The 19482-nt window shown below is 37.1% G+C and overlaps 1 protein-coding gene across 1 annotated transcript in view; it reads right to left on the bottom strand.

Moving 5' to 3' along the window:
* Nucleotides 1-19482, bottom strand: part of RAD50 (RAD50 double strand break repair protein) — an 80511-nt gene that overhangs the window by 39904 nt on the left and 21125 nt on the right. The window contains exons 4-13 of the mRNA XM_007519924.3: nt 14937-15122; nt 14312-14516; nt 13957-14085; nt 12677-12842; nt 11295-11488; nt 10534-10740; nt 8963-9145; nt 6572-6729; nt 4328-4503; nt 3019-3256 (exon numbers count right to left, since the gene is read on the bottom strand). Of these exons, the coding sequence (XP_007519986.1) occupies nt 3019-3256; nt 4328-4503; nt 6572-6729; nt 8963-9145; nt 10534-10740; nt 11295-11488; nt 12677-12842; nt 13957-14085; nt 14312-14516; nt 14937-15122 (1842 nt within the window). The remainder of the gene's footprint in view (nt 1-3018; nt 3257-4327; nt 4504-6571; nt 6730-8962; nt 9146-10533; nt 10741-11294; nt 11489-12676; nt 12843-13956; nt 14086-14311; nt 14517-14936; nt 15123-19482) is intronic.

Genomic DNA, 19482 nt, shown 5'->3' with positions numbered 1-19482 from the left:
AAGGGATAAAGAATAGGGAACCTCCCAATGGAGGGGATGGGATATAGAATCTGGTGGTGGGAAATGTATGGAATTATGGCCCTCTTATCCCACAATCTTGTTGATCATTATTAAATCAGAGAGAGAGAGAGAGAGAGAGAGAGAATGAGGAAGTCAGATTTATCCCAACTGACGTTAAGAGTTTTTCCTAATTATGGATCTAAACAAGTTTTTTTTAAGCAGGATACTATTATTTTCAAAATTTATTTATTGGATAGAGACAGCCAGAAATCGGGAGGGTATGGGGAGACAGAGGGAGAGACACCTGCAGCAAAGCTTCACCACTTGCAAAGTATTTCCCCTGCAGGTGGAGACCTGGGGCTTGAACTGCACTGCATTGTAACATATGTGCTCAACCAGGTGTGCCACCACCCAGCCCCTCCCCCCATCAAACAAGTTTTCTACATTTCATCTGTTACTTCTCTTTAGTCTTCTGCAGTCCCTAATATATTGTTAGTTCACTGGCCTTTCTGTTTCATGATCTTGATACTTTGATGAATCTCTCATTCTCTGTAAGGAAAGCTAAGATCGCAAGGATCCTGAAAGGAAATACACTGGTAACTGTCTATATAATATCAGTATGACAAAGACATATTTCCTCTACATATACTTTCTACCAATTTCAAATTATTTTACTGAGTCTTTTTCTTTCCAAAATGCTGCCTTAGATGACCTCACCAATGTGCTCAGGAACCTCACCTTTGCAGAACCCTACCCTACAATGGAAAGATAGAAAGAGGCTGGGCACATGGTTCAACTGGACAAAATCCAGCAGAGAAGAAATTACAGAAGCCAGAACTCCTTCTTTCTGCACTCCAAAAGGAATTCTGGTCCATACTCCCAGAGGCTGTAAATATTAAAGGAAGATGAACAGAGGGCTCTGAATCCCAATTCAACTGAGACACAAATGTTTGTCACTGGGAACTCTTGTTTCTAGGCTGCACTAATTATAGGATCACCACTGAAAGGGAAGAGATTCTGGAAAACAACAAAGGAATCAGACACTGTTTTTGCTTATCTGAGAGGGAAAATGAAAAAGGAAGGGCACTTGGGTCTACAGCTATACTACCATGAACACGCCCAATCTTGTCTGATCTCGGAAGGAAGGACATTTGGAAGTAGTAACAGGTGTAGGTGTGACTTAGGAAATGAAGGCAGGGCCACAGAAGTGAGTAAAAATGGGAAATATATAGATGTACAGATATGCAGATTTAGATAGTCAACCCGTATCTGTGACCCTGGGAGACCTACTGCAGTTTCTGCTGAAGGGGGATGGGGACACAGAACTCTGGTGGCAGGAATGGTGTGTAATTATGCCTCTATTATCTTATAATTTTGTAAATCAATACTAAATCACTAATGATTTTTTAAAAAAAATATACTGCCTTATTTCTTTCCTTTCATTCTCAAGATATTGCTTCTGTCTTATTAGATTTTCTCTGTAACTCCCAATATTTTGGTTTTTTCACCCTAGACAATTGTATTTATTATTGAATAACATAATAAGCTAAAATCTAGCAGGGAAGACAACATCATTTATTTTTACAGTCAAGAATACTATCTGGGCACTTCTGACTCAGATGTCTCATTGAAATTTTAGAGGCACTATTTATTTCCAGGGCTGCAGTCATCTCTAGGCTGGACTACTGGAAAAGGCTGGTACAGTCACTCAGATGATGTGATGACTGATGTGTCAGATCCCAGGCTTTTACCATTGGATACCATATAACACTGCTTATAAAATACCTGCCAGCTTTCCCCAGATCCAAAAGAGGAAAGGAGAACAGAAAGTTGTAGAACTTTATAAAACTTACTCCTGAAAGTGATACACTACCATTCCTTTTTTAATTATTATTATTATTATTTTTACTTTTTACACAAACTAATCCTAGAACACGAGGAAAGACTATGTATGAGTGTAAACTACCAGGAAGCTGAAATTATAACTTGAAAACTGGCTACTTTAAAGCATGTGTTTTTAGACATTTCTTTTGTTGAATCTCCTTGATTTTCCAGGACATCATACTCTCGTAGTTCTTCTACCTTAAGAGTTTTCCTTTAATTCACCGAACTCTAGAAAACCATTTCTATTGCAACATAGGTCAGACTATTCGCTTTTACACCTGTAGTCTAATTTCCTTCTCCTTTCTTTCTCTTCATTGAGGAAAACCAATTTCTCTAGGCTTTACATTTTCTCTCCTGCCTTGCTCTGACAATCCTATTCTTTCTTTCTTTCTTTCTCTCTCTCTCTTTTTGCCTCGAGTTATCTCTGGGGCTTGGTGCCTGCACTGCGAATCTACTGCTCCTGGAGGCTATTTTCCCCACTTTTTGTTGCCCTTGTTGTCATTATTGTTATTGTTGACACTGCTATTGTTGGACAGAGAGAAATCAAGAGGAAATAACAGAGGAGGAAAGAAAGATATAGACACCTGCAGATCTGCTTCACCACCTGTGAAGCAACCCCCCTGCAGGTGGGGAGCCAGGGGCTCAAACAGGAATCCTTATGCTGGTCTTTGTGCTTCATGCCACCTACTCTCTCTCTCTCTTTTTTTTTTTTTGCCTCCAGGGTTGTTGCTGAGGCTCAGTGCCTGCACCATGAATCCACTGCTCCTGGAGGCCATTTTCCCCCCTTTTGTTGCCCTTGTTATTGTAATCTTGTTGTGGTTATTACTGTTATTGTTGATGTCATTCGTTGTTGGATAGGACAGAGAAATGGAGAGAGGGGAAGATAAGAGAGGGAGAGAGAAAGACAGAACATCTGCAGACTTGCATCACCACCTGTGAAGCGACTCCCCTGCAGGTGGGGAGCCGGGAGCTCGAACCAGGATCCTTATGGTGGTCCTTTCGCTTTGTGCCATGTGTGCTTAGCCCGCTGTGCTACCTCCCGACCGCCCTACTCTCATTCTTTATGAACAGTTTATTAAGCAAAACTTTCTTAATGTCTAATCCTGAGAAGTAGGGATCAATGCCTATTCTCACCTCATTGGTACAAGTCCCAGCATTTCATCACGCCGCTTTTCTTTTTTCTTTAGCTCTGATTCTGTTGATTTGAGTTTATCTGGAGCAAGCCGCAATTTGGACTGTAAATCACTGATGACTTCTTGTAATTCAGTTTCTGTCTGAAAAACTCTCTGACAGACAGGACAACATGACTGGTTTTCATCTGTGAGCTGAGTGATGAACTGGGAGTAAACTGCTGTGGCTCCAGCCAGCATGGCTATTTTAAGAAAATATATTCCCAGTGAGAAGACTAAAATAACAGTTTTGCCAAGAAGGTTATACTTTTTTTCTATAAATATTGGGTTATGGGAAAAATCATGACACATTTTTGCATAGAAAAATGTTATGTTTTTTCCAACAATCTACTATATAATGACCCTTCCTCTGTAACTACAGTATGAAAGGAATAAAAAAATCCTATATTTAAATCTCCTAAAGGGTACAATATAGTCAGATCTGTACAATTGTATTTTTAAAGATTATAAGAGAGGGAGAGCAAATACTGGCATATGATACTAGGGATCAAACACTGGACCTTATACTTCAAGATCCAACAGTACTGTACCACCTATCACCAAATTCTTCTTCTTCTTATTGTAACACAAAAAGTGTAACAAAATTTTAGAGCTTACTAAGTACCAGAGACTATCCTAAGAAATTTATACCTGTAATTTTGTTTGCTCCTTCTCTCATATACTAGGTGGTAGGTAATTATTTCCTCAGAAAATGCCTCTGATGCACAGGTAAGTTTTAATAATTTACCCTAAATCCCACAGCAAGTAAGTTGTGGATCAGAACTGAAAATTCAGTCACTAGACTGATGAGCAAACTTAATTTTATTTAAAAAAAAATAATTACTATACTTATTAAGGTATAATTGGTGCATAACATTAAATTAGCTCAGATGTGACACAATTTTATATTTATACATACTGCAAAATTATCATAACAATATGTCTAGTCAACATTTTTAAATTATTTTTTTCTTTACTGGGGGGATTAATGGTTTACAGTGAACAGTAAAATACAGTGGTTTGTATATGTGTAACATTTCTCAGTTTTCCTCATAACAATCTAACCCGCCCTCTTCTGCCATCATGGTCCAGGACCTGAACCCTCTCTCTCACCCCAGAGTCTTTTACTTTGGTGCAATACACCAACTCTAGTCCAAGTTCTGCTTTTTAGTCAACATTTTAAACTAAGTTTTTAAATCTCCCATTCTTAACAGTTTCTTGTAACTAAAATTTCCCGTGTCAAATGCCTTAAAAATATTAAGTAGATAACTTACCTCGTTGTTTTGACGATTTTTCAATCTCATCTTTAAGCCTGTCCAAATCACTTTCAAAATCCTGGCTACCACAAATATCAAACAACTTGTCTTCATAACTTGACAATTGTTCTTCTTTTCTTTTTAGTTCATTATTTGTATGATTTTTATTTTGCTCAGCTGAAGCTAGTTCCTTGCTAGAATAAAGATAAGAGTTATAATCTTAAAACATAGGAAATGGGTCTTAAAAGTTCAAGTAGACAGAAGACAAATTTGGCCAGTAAGTATTACCAAAGGTTTACTGTGAGGAATTTTTTAAGTAGTAATATTCCATTATTGTCTCCCAAGGTCACTGGCACACCCACCAAACCAAGTTATAAATGATCTCATAAAAACTGTATTAGAAAGTTTTGCCTAGTTTCTGAATGTTGACGGTCTTAGATCTCAGGTATAAAGCCTCAGCCTCATACTTGCTAGACCTACTAAAAGGAGAGAATAAAGAGGAACATTCTCTTAATTCCCTGAACCCTTTCACAATATTACTTCTCTTCTGTAAAACCTTTCCTCTACTGTTGTCACCTACATATGTTCTGATCATTCATATCTTCTCATTTATCAAAGACTTTTGCTCTCTAGTATAACAACTCTACTTCAACCTTTTATTCTAGTAAATCTCATACAAAGACTAGTATTTTTTCAATTTGCAGGTTATGGTACACTAGGCAAGTCATGTAATCTATTTAGTTAGTATTATATTCAACCTATTTAAAAAATGTAACAATTTTCTAGTGGATAGTTAGGACAAGTCTTTAGAGGTATATATTTTACATAAATGTGTGTGAGCACATGTCTACTTCATCTTGATTCTTGTCAGTATGACAGTGTTGCAGTAAAACTTGGGAGAGGAAAAAAAAAAGCCAAACCCAAAATGAATATAGATGACACTTTTACCATTCTAACCCCCTACTGAGCACTGCTCATCAAAGTTACCAACAACTTTACCTCTTAGCAGTTCCCAAAACTATTGACTCCCACCTGAAGGGCTACTTTCTCAAATATTCCAGACACCATTCCTTTCTAGCTCTTATTCTATGAATAGTACTAGGAGATGCCCCACTTACCTTCTGTTGCTTTCTTAATCTACCAATATTTCAAATGTTGGTTTTTTCCTGGTTCAGGTTCATTCCCCCTTACTTAAACCAGAGCTGAGCAGTATTCTGATTAAATTATGATGATGATGTCATATGGCCTATACCAATGACTCGAATCATCACTGACAAGCCATTAATTTCCAATAAGTCACACTATAATAGTCTCTAGCAGACATTTCTACAGAAAACATATATCTAACATAGACAAAGCCAAACCTATTGTTTCCCTCAATGATATGTGTGAAATTTTAGTCTTTTCATCCAATAACACAACTATGGAGGATGAAACATTTGTCCCCTTCTTTTATTGTAGTTAAAAAAGATAACAGAAAATACCACCATAAGCATTTACTCTATTTAATTGTACTTAATAAGTATATTTGTACTTAAACAAGAATTAACTAGATGTATGTTGTTGGGCAAAATATCTTTAAAAACTTTTATCATTCCGCAAATGTGGAACTATATGCCCAATGAATAATTCCACTTTCTTTTTCTGTCCTACTTCTAACTACTTTAGGTATATCTCATATAAATAGAATCATGCAGTAATTTGTCTTTTTTTGTGCCTATTACATACCTATCACCTAGTGCCATGTCTTCAAGGATCACCCGTGACAGCACATGACAGGAAAGGTCAAGTAGGACGGAAGCCACTTCTGTATTTTGATAGTGGACATCCTACCCAATGTGAAGTGCTATCTCACTGACACTTAGATTTGCATTTCTAAGATTTAGATTTGCTTTTCTAAGATGATCAGTAAGTTGAGCATCTTTTGCATAACAGCTATTGTCCCTTTGCGTGTTGTCTTTGGAGAAGTGAGTGTCTTATTAAACTCTCTTGCCCATTTTGTTTTATCCATTGTTTTTTGCTGCTGAGTTGGCTTTCCCCCTAAGTTTTCTTCTAGCGGTTTTACAGTTCTAGGTCTCATTTTTTAATGAAAAAGAATCTTTATTCTTTAATTATACAAATATTCAAAGAACAAATGGCTCATATTGCTATTTTACTTAATTTGTAAAATATAGAACAATTAAGATATACTGTTTTGTGAGAATGAATCATATTAAAACAAATAAAAATTCCATTAAATTTCCTAATGTTACAACTACTTACTTTAATTTGGTAAGTCTATCTCTGGTTTGATTAATTTCTTTTGCTTTACTATGAAGCCAATCTTCGAGCTGTCTTTTGTTAGGAAAATACCCTAACAATGATGTCAACTCATCAGTGTGTCTAGACTTTATTTTTCTGATTTGTTCATCTTTGTCAGTCTGTACAGGGGAAAAAAAAAAAAAGAAAGAAAGAAAGTGTCAAATGTTCACATTTTACCAAAAAAAAAAAAAATCTAAAGTTATACACTTAAGAAATAAAACTAGAGTACATTGATATTCACAGCAGCACAACTCGTAATAGCTAAAACCTGGAAGCAAACCAAGTGCCAAACAACAGATGAATGGCTGTGGTATATTTACAGAATGGAATAATATGCAGCTATTAACAATGAACCCACCTTCTCTGACCCATCTTAGAGGAAGCTAGAAGGAATTATGTTATGTTAAATGGGTATGTCAGAAAGACAAAGATGAGTATGGGATGATCCCACTCATAAACAGAAGTTGAGAAAAAGAATAGAAAAAGAAGCTCAAAGCAGAATCTGACTGAGTTTGGAATATGGCACCAAAGTAAGAAATCTCTGGGTGGAGGGTGAGGGTGGATGTTCAGCTTCATTGGGGGGGGGGGTAGTGGATAGGGGGGTTGGGGCACAGACCTTTGGTGGTGGGAATGGTGTTAATAAACACTCCTATTAACTTACAGTCTCATAAATCACTATTCAATTTACATGAGGGAAAAAATGGTTTTAATGTCACAAACTTTTTGCTATATAGACCATAACTCTGAGTATATGTTCCTTTAATCTAAGCACTTAAGACTTTAAATTGGCAATCAGATTGAATTTTAACAGTGGGCTCATATTGTTAATATATTTCTAATAATGACTGGTTCTTAAGTCTCCTAAAAGCTCAGACCAGGGAGAACAGAAGCAACTGGTGGTGTTTCTTTATAAGATACAAAAATATGTAAACAGCATAAAAGGACATAAATTATGGTGAGGTCTTATATGCCACAGCAAATCCTAACAATGGGATTTGCAAAATGAACCCAATTGCCAAATAATTTGGGTATAGCTATAACAAAGAGAACCAGACCCTTTCCCTTTCTCTATAAAGCCCATATTTCTCCCAGTCCTGAAACTTCTAGGGTGGAGCTCACTTTCCTGCATGCTTCTCCCAATGCATACCAACTGATACTGTACTTGCTGAAAACCCAATCAATGCAACCACTACCACCTCGGCATGTTTCACTTCAGACTATGTCCAGAGATGGCAGGCGTGGAATCTCAACTCTTTAGCTTCATTACCCTGCCACACCACGTTCCAGATGCTATCAGGATGCCAACCTGACTTCCCTGAGCAGATGACCCCACCAAGATGTCCTGGAGCCCCACTTCCCCAGATCCCTGCCCACTAGGGAAAGAGAAAGACAGGCTGGGAGTATGGATCAACCTGTCAATGCCCATCTTCAGTGAAGAAGCAATTACAGATGCCAGACTCCCACCTTCTGCACCCCATTAAAGACCCTGGGTCCATGCTCCCAGAGGGATAAAGAATAGGAAAGCTATCAAGGAGGTGGGGAGGATAACATATGGAGTTCTGGTGGTGGGAATTGTGTGGAACTGTACCCCTCTTATCCTATGGTCTTATCAATATTTCCATTTTATTAATAAAAAAATCTTAAAAGAAATAGAAAAAGAAAATATTACAAGGTTTTCTTTTTAAATATCTATATACTTACTTTAAAAAATTTTTATTTATAAAAAGGAAACACTGACAAAAATATATACTTAATAATGAGGGGTGAAGGAGGGAGAGAACCAGAGCACCACTATGGCTCATGTGATGCCAAGAATCAAACTCAGAATAATCTAACCTTTAGTTTCTCAAGATACCTCCCGGATCACAGAAAATATAAAAAAGTTTAAGGTCTTTCAAAGCCACAAGTGAGAAAAATGACAAGATTTAAAATTTTCTATGTGGCTAAGTTATAAAAATGAGAAATGTGTATGTATGTATTTATGTATACATACTTTTATTACTTTTTGTACTAGTAGTGCTTTTTGTACTAGTACTCTTTGTACTTAGAAAAGTTTTTAGGCTACAAAGTCTAAGGAGTTTAGCTACTGAAATATAAACCATTATTAGGTAAATTCTTCACAGTATATGAATGATACTATTTTAAATATTAGAAAGTATAATGAGAGTGGTCTGGGAGGTGGCGCAGTGGACAAAGCACTGGACTCTCAAGCATGAGGTTCTGAGTTCAATCCCTGGCAGCACATCCACCAGAGTGATGTCTGGTTCTTTCTCTCTCTCCTCCTATCTTCCTCATTAATAAATAATTTTTTTTAAAAAAAAAAAGTATAATGAGAACAAAACAGAGGCATACTTTGTCTTTGGTCAGCATCTCCATCTGGGTACGAGTTGTTGTATGATGGTTGAGCTGCTCCATCTCCTGGTCCAGTTTACGCAGGGTCCTGTCAAGGTCTGCTTTTTCATTCTGAAGGCTCATAACTTCTGTTCTTAGTGTTTCTACATTGCTGTTTTTCTCAGCCTTGCTTAGCTCACGCTCCTTATCAATTACGCAAACAAGTGCACAGGTTTATACATTTTGAGTTAAAATATCAAAATTTACTAGCAATTATTCTATTTCTTAAAATAATCAAAATATCACTGCTTTTATCTACCAAGAGAAAAAAAAAGACCTAAAACTTCTAAGGAAAATATTACAAAGTTACCTTAATAGTAAAGAGTTAAATTTTAATGGTATAATGATATTGAATAAGTAGATTTGGAAGAGTCAACCCTAAGGGATAAATGAAAATCGGTACAAAATTAAGAACAATACATCTTAAGTATACAGGTTAGTGAATCTTTAGATCAACTGTTAAGTATCCAAATATTACATTTTATGTAGAAATTATGAAAATAGGACCAGAGAGACCAGACTTTCATGCCCGAGGCACTAAAAGTCATAAATTAAATCTCTACCACCACCATACATGACAGCTGAGCAGTGTTCTAGTCTCTCATGAAAATAATTTCTTTTCCTTTTTTTTTTCTTTAACTGGTGGGTCCCTCAACAATCCCTCCCTATCCCAGCTAGGCAATATTATGATGAAGTACTGAAGCGACAAAAATTAATCCTAGATGGTCAGTAAGGGATCAAAAATAAACATTTATTTAAACTATGAAGATAGGACTGAGAAAGGATTTCCCAAGCTTGAGGATGCTTATTTAATGGTGTGATGTGAAGGAAGGGGGGCATGTAAAAAAACATGGTTGAAATTTGGAAATTCATGAAAATCAGATGGGCTAAGAAAATTTTTATTGCAGAAAAAAAGAACAGCATGACAGTAATCATACAAAATCCTAAGATTTCCCAGAAGGGAAAATGCCTTTTGTTTAGGAAAGTGGTTCTTATTCAAGGTAATCCTAAAATCATCTCATTGTGAACAGTTTTTCCATGCCTCACTCTTACAGATTTTTCACTTAGAAAGTTTGACGTGAGGTCTAAGCATTAAGTATTTTTTTAAAAAACATACAAACTTAGGGCTGGAAAGATAGCTTACCGGCCTGATGCCTGCATGTGACCTAGCTCTGAGCTCTAGAAACATATGGGAAGAAGTACTATGATAATGGAGCAAGCTTTAGAGCTGTGGTCTCCCCCTCCCCTGTGTATGAATGGAAAAGTGACCCAGAGTGGTGGAACCACACATGCGTAAAGTCCCAATTCTGCAAAAACAAGTAACAGATACTCCAAAATGTACATGTGATTCTAATTTTTTAATTATAAAACCAGGTGACAAAATTTCCTTCCTAACCTCAGATGAATTCATATTTCATTAGATAGATGGGGTAGATCTTTTTGTTAAATGTTATTTTTTAACACTAGTAAAACACTTCCGGGTATAAGATTCCAAATGTGAAAATTACTACATTACTCAAATTATATCTTACAGCTTTTGTGAGTTCCTGGTCCAGTTCATGAATCCTGTCTGAAGATCCTTCCAATTGCTGTAATTCATACTTCACATTTTTCAGCTCATTCTGCTTCTTACTTAAGATTTCTGATTTTAGCTCAATTATTCTTCCCAGTCCGATTTTCTTATCTCTTATTTCATCTATCTGTTTTTGCTTCAGAGTTTCTTTTTCTGTAAAATCACTCTAAATATACACATATAGAAAAAGCATCAACAACTTTTACACTGGATAATTAAGAAAAATTTCTTCATTGAAAAACTGCAAAACGTGGGGAGAATACAGGTCCATGAAGGATGATAAATGACATAGTGGGGGTTGTATTGTTAAATGGGAAACTGGGGAATGTTATGCATGTACAAACTATTGTATTTACTGTTGAATGTAAAACATTAATTCCCCAATAAAGAAATAAATTTTTAAAAAAACTGTAATACATGCAATACTGAGAAAAGTATTTTTTAAAATGTAATGACCATCATGATAGTCACTAAGTTTGAACAAAATTTTCTTTATAGTTAGCTCATCAAATAAAAATGCAGGCCTGTATATTCTTTACAATTTTATCAACATAAACTTAAAGATACCTGCCTCTATAAGGTTTTTCTACCTCATAGTAGATTCTATCTTCACACAGAAACAAAACTATAAGAGTTCACTGCCAAATATAAATCAAATAAAAAGCCCCATCTATTCATCTAGAGAATCTGACAAAAACAAAAGAAAGTAACAATATTTACCAACATATGGCTGGCAGTTTCTGCTTCCTTTTCTTGCCTCTCTCTTACAAGTTTATGAAAATTTTTAATCTGCCTTTCATTGAATGGTCCACGTTCAAAGCCGTCCAACTCTAGCTGTGTTGCTAAAGACTGAATCAATGAGTCTCTAGCTCGAATATGTTCTAGGTGGCGATCTGCTTGCAGCTGTAGACGACCTTTAAAGAAAATTTTTTTTACTATCTTAAACCAGAATTTTGCTTAGCTCTGACTTCTGGTGGTGAGGGGAATTAAACCTGGGACCTTAGAGTCTCAGATATATAGTCTATTTGCATAACCATTGTGCTATCTTCCCCCCAAAACACAAAAAACTGAAATTATTTTATTGGGTGCTTAGTGGTTGTTGACACATGGGGTCGCAATTTCTCACACTTAAAAAAAAAAAAAAAAAAGCCTGAGAAGCTGCTCAGTGATGTAGTGAATGAGCCAAGCCCTAGCTTCATTCCCTAGTGCCACATTAAAAATAAAATTATACAACAAGTTTCTATTGAATGAAGCTGAACAAAGGATTAAGTGATCTTACTGTATAATTTTAGAAATACCAAAGTTTTAGGAATGGACGACAAGCCAGTGGCTAACCAGGGTTACCACACAGAAAGAAGGACTGAACAAAGGCTAATGTGGTATTTCTGGTATTTCAAAAATTAAAATATTTTAAAATAAAGAAAAACAAATTGTATCTGATCTTTTTTTAATTTCTCTTTTTTGTTGCCCTTGTTTTATTTATTGTTGTAGTTATTATTTTTGTTGTTATTGATGTTGTCGTTGTTGGTTAGAACAGAGAGAAATGGAGAGAGGAGGGGAAGACAGAGAGGGGGAGAGAAAGATAGACACCTGCAGACCTGCTTCATCACCTGTGAAGTGACCCCTGTTGCAGGTGGGGAACCAGGGGCTTGAACCAGGGGGATCCTTATGCTGGTCCTTGCGCTTTGCGCCACGTGTGCTTAACCCTCTGTGCTACCGCCTGACTCCCTGTATCTGATCTTTTAAGACTTAATATTTTTCACTCATAATAATTCTCTAGAGATGCATCATTCATGCACAAAATGGATGCTATAGTAGGAAAAAAGATCAAGTAAATACTTATTCTAACTACCAAGTGGTTTTACTCATATGTGAAATATAGATAACTAAAACAAATTGCAAAAATAAATAACTGAAGTATCTTTCAGACTTTAAGAGAGTGTGGTGGTTATTATAGATGGGGTGGGAGACATGAGACTTTGGTGGTGAATCTATTAATTTACATACACTATATGTGGGTGTGAAATTCTACCCCTGAAATCTTAAACTTTGAAAAACAATGTTAAATCATTGGCAAAAAGGGGAAAAGTTCTTTGGTTTACCTTGCTCAACAAGTAATTCTGATTTTTCTTGATTGAGAAGTCTAGATTCTTTACTTAACTTTTCTAGCTCTCGTTGACAGTCTACCAGTTTTCTTTCTTTTTCCCTTACTGTTCTTTGATGATTGTGATATAAATCATTTAGTTGCTCGTCAGTCCCTTGAAAGACCTGTGTAAAAGAAAAAAATTAAACATTTTTAAGGAATTTTTAAAATTTATTTATAAAAAGGAAACACTGACAAAACCATAGGATAAGAGGGGTACAACGCTACACAGTTCCCACCACCAGAACTCCATATCCCTTCCCCTCCCTTGATAACTTTTCTCTTCTTTAACCCTCTGGGAGTATGGACCCAAGGTCATTGTGGGATGCAGAAGGTGGATGAATAAGAAAGAAGGTATCAGTCTCAAGTACAAAATATAAACAGAGGAGTCAGGAGATAGCTCAGCAAGTAGAGCAAGCACATGCCTTACTACGCATGGGGCTCTGGGTTTGATTCCTCGCATCAGACGGGAGGCACCACTGACAACTGGGGGGAGGTGTATCCATAGATAATGAAGGAGTGCTTTGGTGTCTCTCCCCTAAGAATACAGAATTTAAAAAAAAACTGGAAAAGGGAGGTTTATTATTACTTTATTTTTATGGCCACCAGGGTCACTGCTGGGGCTACTGAGCCTGCAGAACAAATCTACCAATTTGGCAGCCTTCTCTCCCCCCCCCCATCTTTTCTTTTCTCTTATTTGATAAAGAGAAAATAAAAAGGAAGAGGGAGTAAGAGAGGAAAAGAGAAAGACACCTGCAGCACTGTTTCATCAAGAGAGAAGCTTCCCACTGTACAGGTGGAGACTGGGGGCATGAATCTGGATCCCTGCATATGGTAATGTGTGCCTAATCAGGTACACCACCACCTGGCCATCCCAGGGAAGTTTCTTAGTGGTGTTGCACATGTATAAGGCTTTTGGTTCACTCCTTGGCATTGAATTTAAAAAAAAAAGGGGGGGGGAATCAAAGATTATCTGAAATCTTTCATTAAAACTATTCTACAATTTGCTTATGAGAGGAAAATGAGGAGAGGAAAGCACTGCTCAGTTCTGACATAAGGCAGTGCCTATGGTCTCAGGCACGCAATGTAATGCTCTAACAGGCTGAGTTGATTCCCCACACTTTCCTTTTAACAGAGACACAGAAATAACACAAACATTTGTTTTCCCCTCAAAAATAAATAAGAAAGTGAGCTCAAATGAGGTGAAATTTTGAAGGACAATATTCTGTCAGCACAAACCTTTTCCATTTTCTGTTCCAATTCACTATTATCTTTCTCCATTTGCTTCTTTCGGCTATCCAAAGCTTTAATTTCATTGTCTAGTCTCATTATTTTAGTGAGATTTTGCTCTATTTCTTTTAGACGGTTCTGAAAATAAACAAAACACTTTATATAAATAAAACTAACTTGTGAATTTTACATCTGAAATTGTATAAAAAGAAATGATGTGCCAGGGTCAAGCACACAGCAAACAAAACAAAACAAAACAAAAAACTGAGGTTCCTAGGTCCCAGGTATAATCCCCACATCACCATAAGCCAGAGCTGACCAGTGCTCTGGTTAAAAAATTTTAAAAAATAAATAAATAAATTACCTTCAATGGATCAAGTTCATTCTCATAGGACTTGACAATTTCCTTTGAAGATGTTAACTGAGCTTCCTTACTAGTAATCTGATCACGAATCTCACAAGCTTTCTCCTTGTTTTGCTTTAGATATTTCAGTTCTGTTTGACATTCTTTTACTTTCTGACCTTGTGTCTGACGTACCTGCCGAAGTGTTTCCAAGGCTTTAATGTACCTTTGAAGATATTGAATAACAATCAAATTTCTAAGTAAATTATACTATAATCATACAATGCTATATTGTGCAGATTAAAATTACAAAAAGCTTTTAGTAACTTATTGGGTGTTAGAAAAATCATGACATATTTTTGTATAGGAAAATATATTACATATGTCATGACTTTTCTAACAATCAAAAGAAAACACTTAAGATGTAATCATGGTAATTTTTTTAAAATTACACTTATATACTATTAATCACATCAATATATTCATCACAGAAAGGAAGAACACCCAGTGACTGCCACTGATAAAAGGTAATAATTCTTAACTTTAAAAAAGGGCAGATATTTCCTATTTAAAGAAGGAAGTATCCAAACTGCAATTATGACTCAATGATTTCATAGACTACAAAGTCTAATTGAAGATTACAAACCTTGTTGCTGAAAAAATTTCATCAAATTTTTGCTTCAAAGCCTTTCCTTCACTTAAAGGCCAGTTAGACTCTTCTTGGTGACAGAAAATGACATTATTTAACACAGACTTGGAAACCCCAAGAGAACTTATCATTTCTCGGTCAATTTCTGCACACTTGGAGCTGAGACTGACCCTTTCACCATGCCTATAGAAAATAAGGAATCAAGAATTTATGTAAAATAATTTCAAGTTGTATGTATTCTATTACTTAAGAAACCTTCACGTTGTGTAAAAACAAACTCAAAAAACAAATCTCCCCATATCTATCTCATTATAATAGTTTCCTTATGCTAAAAAGGATTTTTTTTCTTAGCTTTTATTAGAAAAGGCACTTAATGGTTTACTCATTTTCTAACCCTTTAAATATATATTTTATTTATTTAGAATACAGAAAAGTTGGGGGTCGGGCGGTAGTGCAGCGGGTTAAGCACACGTGGTGCAAAGCGCAAGGACCGGCACAAGGATCCCGGTTCGAGCCCCCGGCACCCCACCTGCAAGGGAGTCGCTTTACAGGTGGTGAAGCAGGTCTGCAGGTGTCTATCTTTCTCTCCCCCTCTTCCCCTCCTCTCCATTTCTCTCTGTCCTATCCAACAACAACAATATCAATAGCAACGATAATAATAACCACAACAAAGGTAAAACAACCAGGGTAATAGGGGAAAAAGTGTTCTGCAGGAGCGGTGGATTCATCGTGCGGGCACCGAGCCCCAGCAATAACCCTGGAGGTAGAAGAAAAAAAAATACAGAAAAGTTGAGAGGAAAGGGAATGATAAAGAGAGAGAGACCTGTAGCACTACTTCACCACTCATGAAGCTTCCCCCCTGAGGTAGGGACCAGGGGCTTGAACCAGGGTCCGTGTACTCTAATAAACTCTGTGCTCAACTGTATGTGCCACTGCCTGGCCCCTGGTTAATGGTTTACAGTACAATTATTGATAAGTGGGTACCAGTCCTCATTCCCCATGACAGGTATCTGTAAAACATTCTTGACCCCAAAAATGACAACTCTTAAATGATAGTAGCTACCTGATGAAAATGAAAGTACAATAGGAAAGATGCTAAGAGTATTAAAAAACATATTTGGGCTTTTACCTATAATAATTAAAAAATATAGAGAGGTACCATGTAGAGGAAAATAAACTATCTTCTACTCCCAGAATTTAAAAAAATAACCAAGGAAGTGAAAGACTTGTATACTGAAAATTATGAGTCACTACTCAAAGAAATTGAAAAAGACACAAAGAAGTGGAAAGATATTCCATGTTCATGGGTTGGAAGAATTAACATCATCAAAATGAATATATTACCCAGAGCCATCTACAAATTTAATGCTATCCCCATCAAGATCCCAAGCACATTTTTTAGGAGAATAGAAAAAATGCTACAAATGTTTATCTGGAACCAGAAAAGACCTAGAATTGCCAAAATAATCTTGAGAAAAAAGAACAGAACCAGAGGCATCACACTCCCAGATCTCAAACTATATTTAGGGCTGCTGTCATCAAAACTGCTTGGTACTGGAACATGAATAGACACACTGACCAGTGGAATAGAATTGAGAGCCCAGAAATGATGCCCCACACCTATGGACATCTAATCTTTGACAAAGGGGCCCAGACTATTAAATGGGGAAAGCGAGTCTCTTCAACAAATGGTGTTGGAAACAATGGGTTGAAACATGCAGAAGAATGAAACTGAATCACTGTATTTCACCAAATACAAAAGTAAATTCCAAGTGAATCAAGGACTTGGATGTTAGACCACAAACTATCAGATACTTAGAAGAAAATATTGGCAGAACTCTTTTCCACATAAATTTTGAAGACATTTTCAATGAAACGAATCCAATTACAAAGAAGACTAAGGCAAGTATAAACCTATGGGACTACATCAAATTAAAAAGCTTCTTCACAGCAAAAGAAACCACTACCCAAACCAAGAGATCCCTCACAGAATGGGAGAAGATCTTTACATGCCATACATCAGATAAGAGTTTAATAAGCAACATATATAAAGAGCTTGCCAGACTCAACAACAAGACAACAAATAACCCCATCCAAAAATGGGGGGAGGACTTGGACACAATATTCACCACAGAAGAGATCCAAAAGGCCAAGAAACACATGAAAAAATGCTCCAAGTCTCTGATTGTCAGAGAAATGCAAATCAAGACAACAATGAGATACCACTTCACTCCTGTGAGAATGTCATACATCAGAAAAGGTAACAGCAGCAAATGCTGGAGAGGGTGTGGGGTCAAAGGAACCCTCCTACACTGTTGGTGGGAATGCAAATTGGTCCAACCTCTGTGTAGAACAGTCTGGAGAACTCTCAGAAGGCTAGAAATGGACCTACCCTATGATCCTGCAATTCCTCTCCTGGGGATATATCCTAACGAATCCAACACATCCATCCAAAAAGATCTGTGTACACATATGTTTTTGGCAGCACAATTTGTAATAGCCAAAACCTGGAAACAACCCAGGTGTCCAACAACAGATGAGTGGCTGAGCAAGTTGTGGTATATATACACAATGGAATACTACTCAGCTGTAAAAATGGTGACTTCACCATTTTCAGCCGATCTTGATGGACCTTGAAAAAATCATGTTGAGTGAAATAAGTCAGAAACAGAAGGATGAATATGGGATGATCTCACTCTCAGGCAGAAGTTGAAAAACAAGACCAGAAAAGAAAACACAAGTAGAACCTGAAATGGAATTGGCGTATTGCACCAAAGTAAAAGACTCTGAGGTGGGTGGGTGGGAAGAATACAGGTCCATGAAGGATGATAAATGACATAGTGGGGGTTGTATTGTTAAATGGGAAACTGGGGAACGTTATGCACTTACAAACTATTGTATTTACTGTTGAATGTAAAACATTAATTCCCCAATAAAGAAATAAATTTTAAAAAAAAGAAAAAGAAAAAATAAAATATGATGATTCACAAAGACAGGTACAAAAAGGTGTCTTTGTACCTGGGAGATGGTACAATGGAAAGAATTAATAAGCCCTCATGCATGAGATCCTGAGTTTAATTCCTGGCAACACATGTGCCAGATAAATGTTCTGGTTCCTTTACCCTTTGTCTTTCTCATAATTAAGTAAGTTGTTAAAAAAAAAAAAAAAAACTTCTAAAGCAGTCCAGAAAGTGGCACAGTGGTTCAATCCCTGATTTGCTGTATCAGAATTGATGCTCTGGTTCCTCCTCTCTTTTATTAATCTTTATAAAAGACTCCAAAATATTATAGTTTAGAGAAAAGATTGCTCAGTAACAGATTTGCATCAAAGAAATGTAAAGGTAAAACTTAGTGGTGCCCATCAAAGTAAATTCAGGAATGATTCTTTTTTTCCCCTTAATTTTTATTTATAGAAAGGAAACACTGACAAACCATAGGATAAGAGGGGTACAACTCCACATAATTCCCACCACCAGAACTCTGTATCCCATCCCTTCCCCTGATAGCTTTCCTATTCTTTATCTCTCTGAGAGTATGGACCCATGGTCACTACGGGGTGCAGAAGGTGGAAGGTCTGGCTTCTGTAATTGCTTCCCCGCTGAAAGTGGGCATTGACAGATCCATCCATACTCCCAGACTGTCTCTCTTTTTCCCTAGTGAGGTGGGGCTCTGGGGAGGTGGGGCTCCGGGACACACTGGCTAGATCTGCCCTGGGAAGTCCTGGAATGATTCATAACTGTTGGGTAGTATGCCACCTCCCCCTGGCTTCTGCTTAACCATATGCCTATATAGGGATTTACTGATCCAAAGCTTTGGTCTATTTACATAAATCACTTTTACATAAAGCACTCCAGGGCATTGGTGGTTCAGTGATAGGATTCTCGCCTGTTCCGCCCCCTCCTTGTCACACTCTGATTTTCACCAGTCACTTTTCTCTCCACCCTCTCTATATCACATCCTGTTTCCACCCTACTTGGAGAGTATAAAAACAGTTGCTCTTCTGATTAAAGACACCTGGAAATTGCTTTCCGGCTCCGAGAGTTCCAGAGTGTATCTCCTGCGGAAGTTAGTGCGGCACAAGTTCCTGATCCCTCTCCCACGCAGCAGTCTAGATCGGCTCCAGTTGAGTTCTCTCCAAGCCAGAGAGCACTAGCTCGGGAAGAAGTACCCTCAGGCTATCCCGGCACATAACCAACTAACTTCACCTTCTAAGGTCATACTAACAAAAGATCCAGGCAGATGCTCAATGAAAAAGGCTTTCAACCAAGACTAATACTGTATCCTGCTAGACTGTCATTCAGACTAGATGGGGGCATCAAAACCTTCTCAGACAAGCAACAATTAAAAGAATCAACTATCACCAAGCAGGCCCTGAAAGAAGTTCTGAAAGGAATTCTATCAACAGCCAGACCACCATAAACATGCCATATATCAGAACACTCTAAAAACCTACAATAATGGCATTAAAAAATCTTAAATCTCTGTTATCAATAAATGTCAGTGGCCTGAATTCACCTATTAAAAGGCACAGAGTAGGAAGATG

Source organism: Erinaceus europaeus, chromosome 2 (assembly GCF_950295315.1).
Source record: "Erinaceus europaeus chromosome 2, mEriEur2.1, whole genome shotgun sequence".
Lineage (NCBI taxonomy): Eukaryota > Metazoa > Chordata > Mammalia > Eulipotyphla > Erinaceidae > Erinaceus > Erinaceus europaeus.
This window is presented reverse-complemented; position numbering and strand designations above follow the sequence as displayed.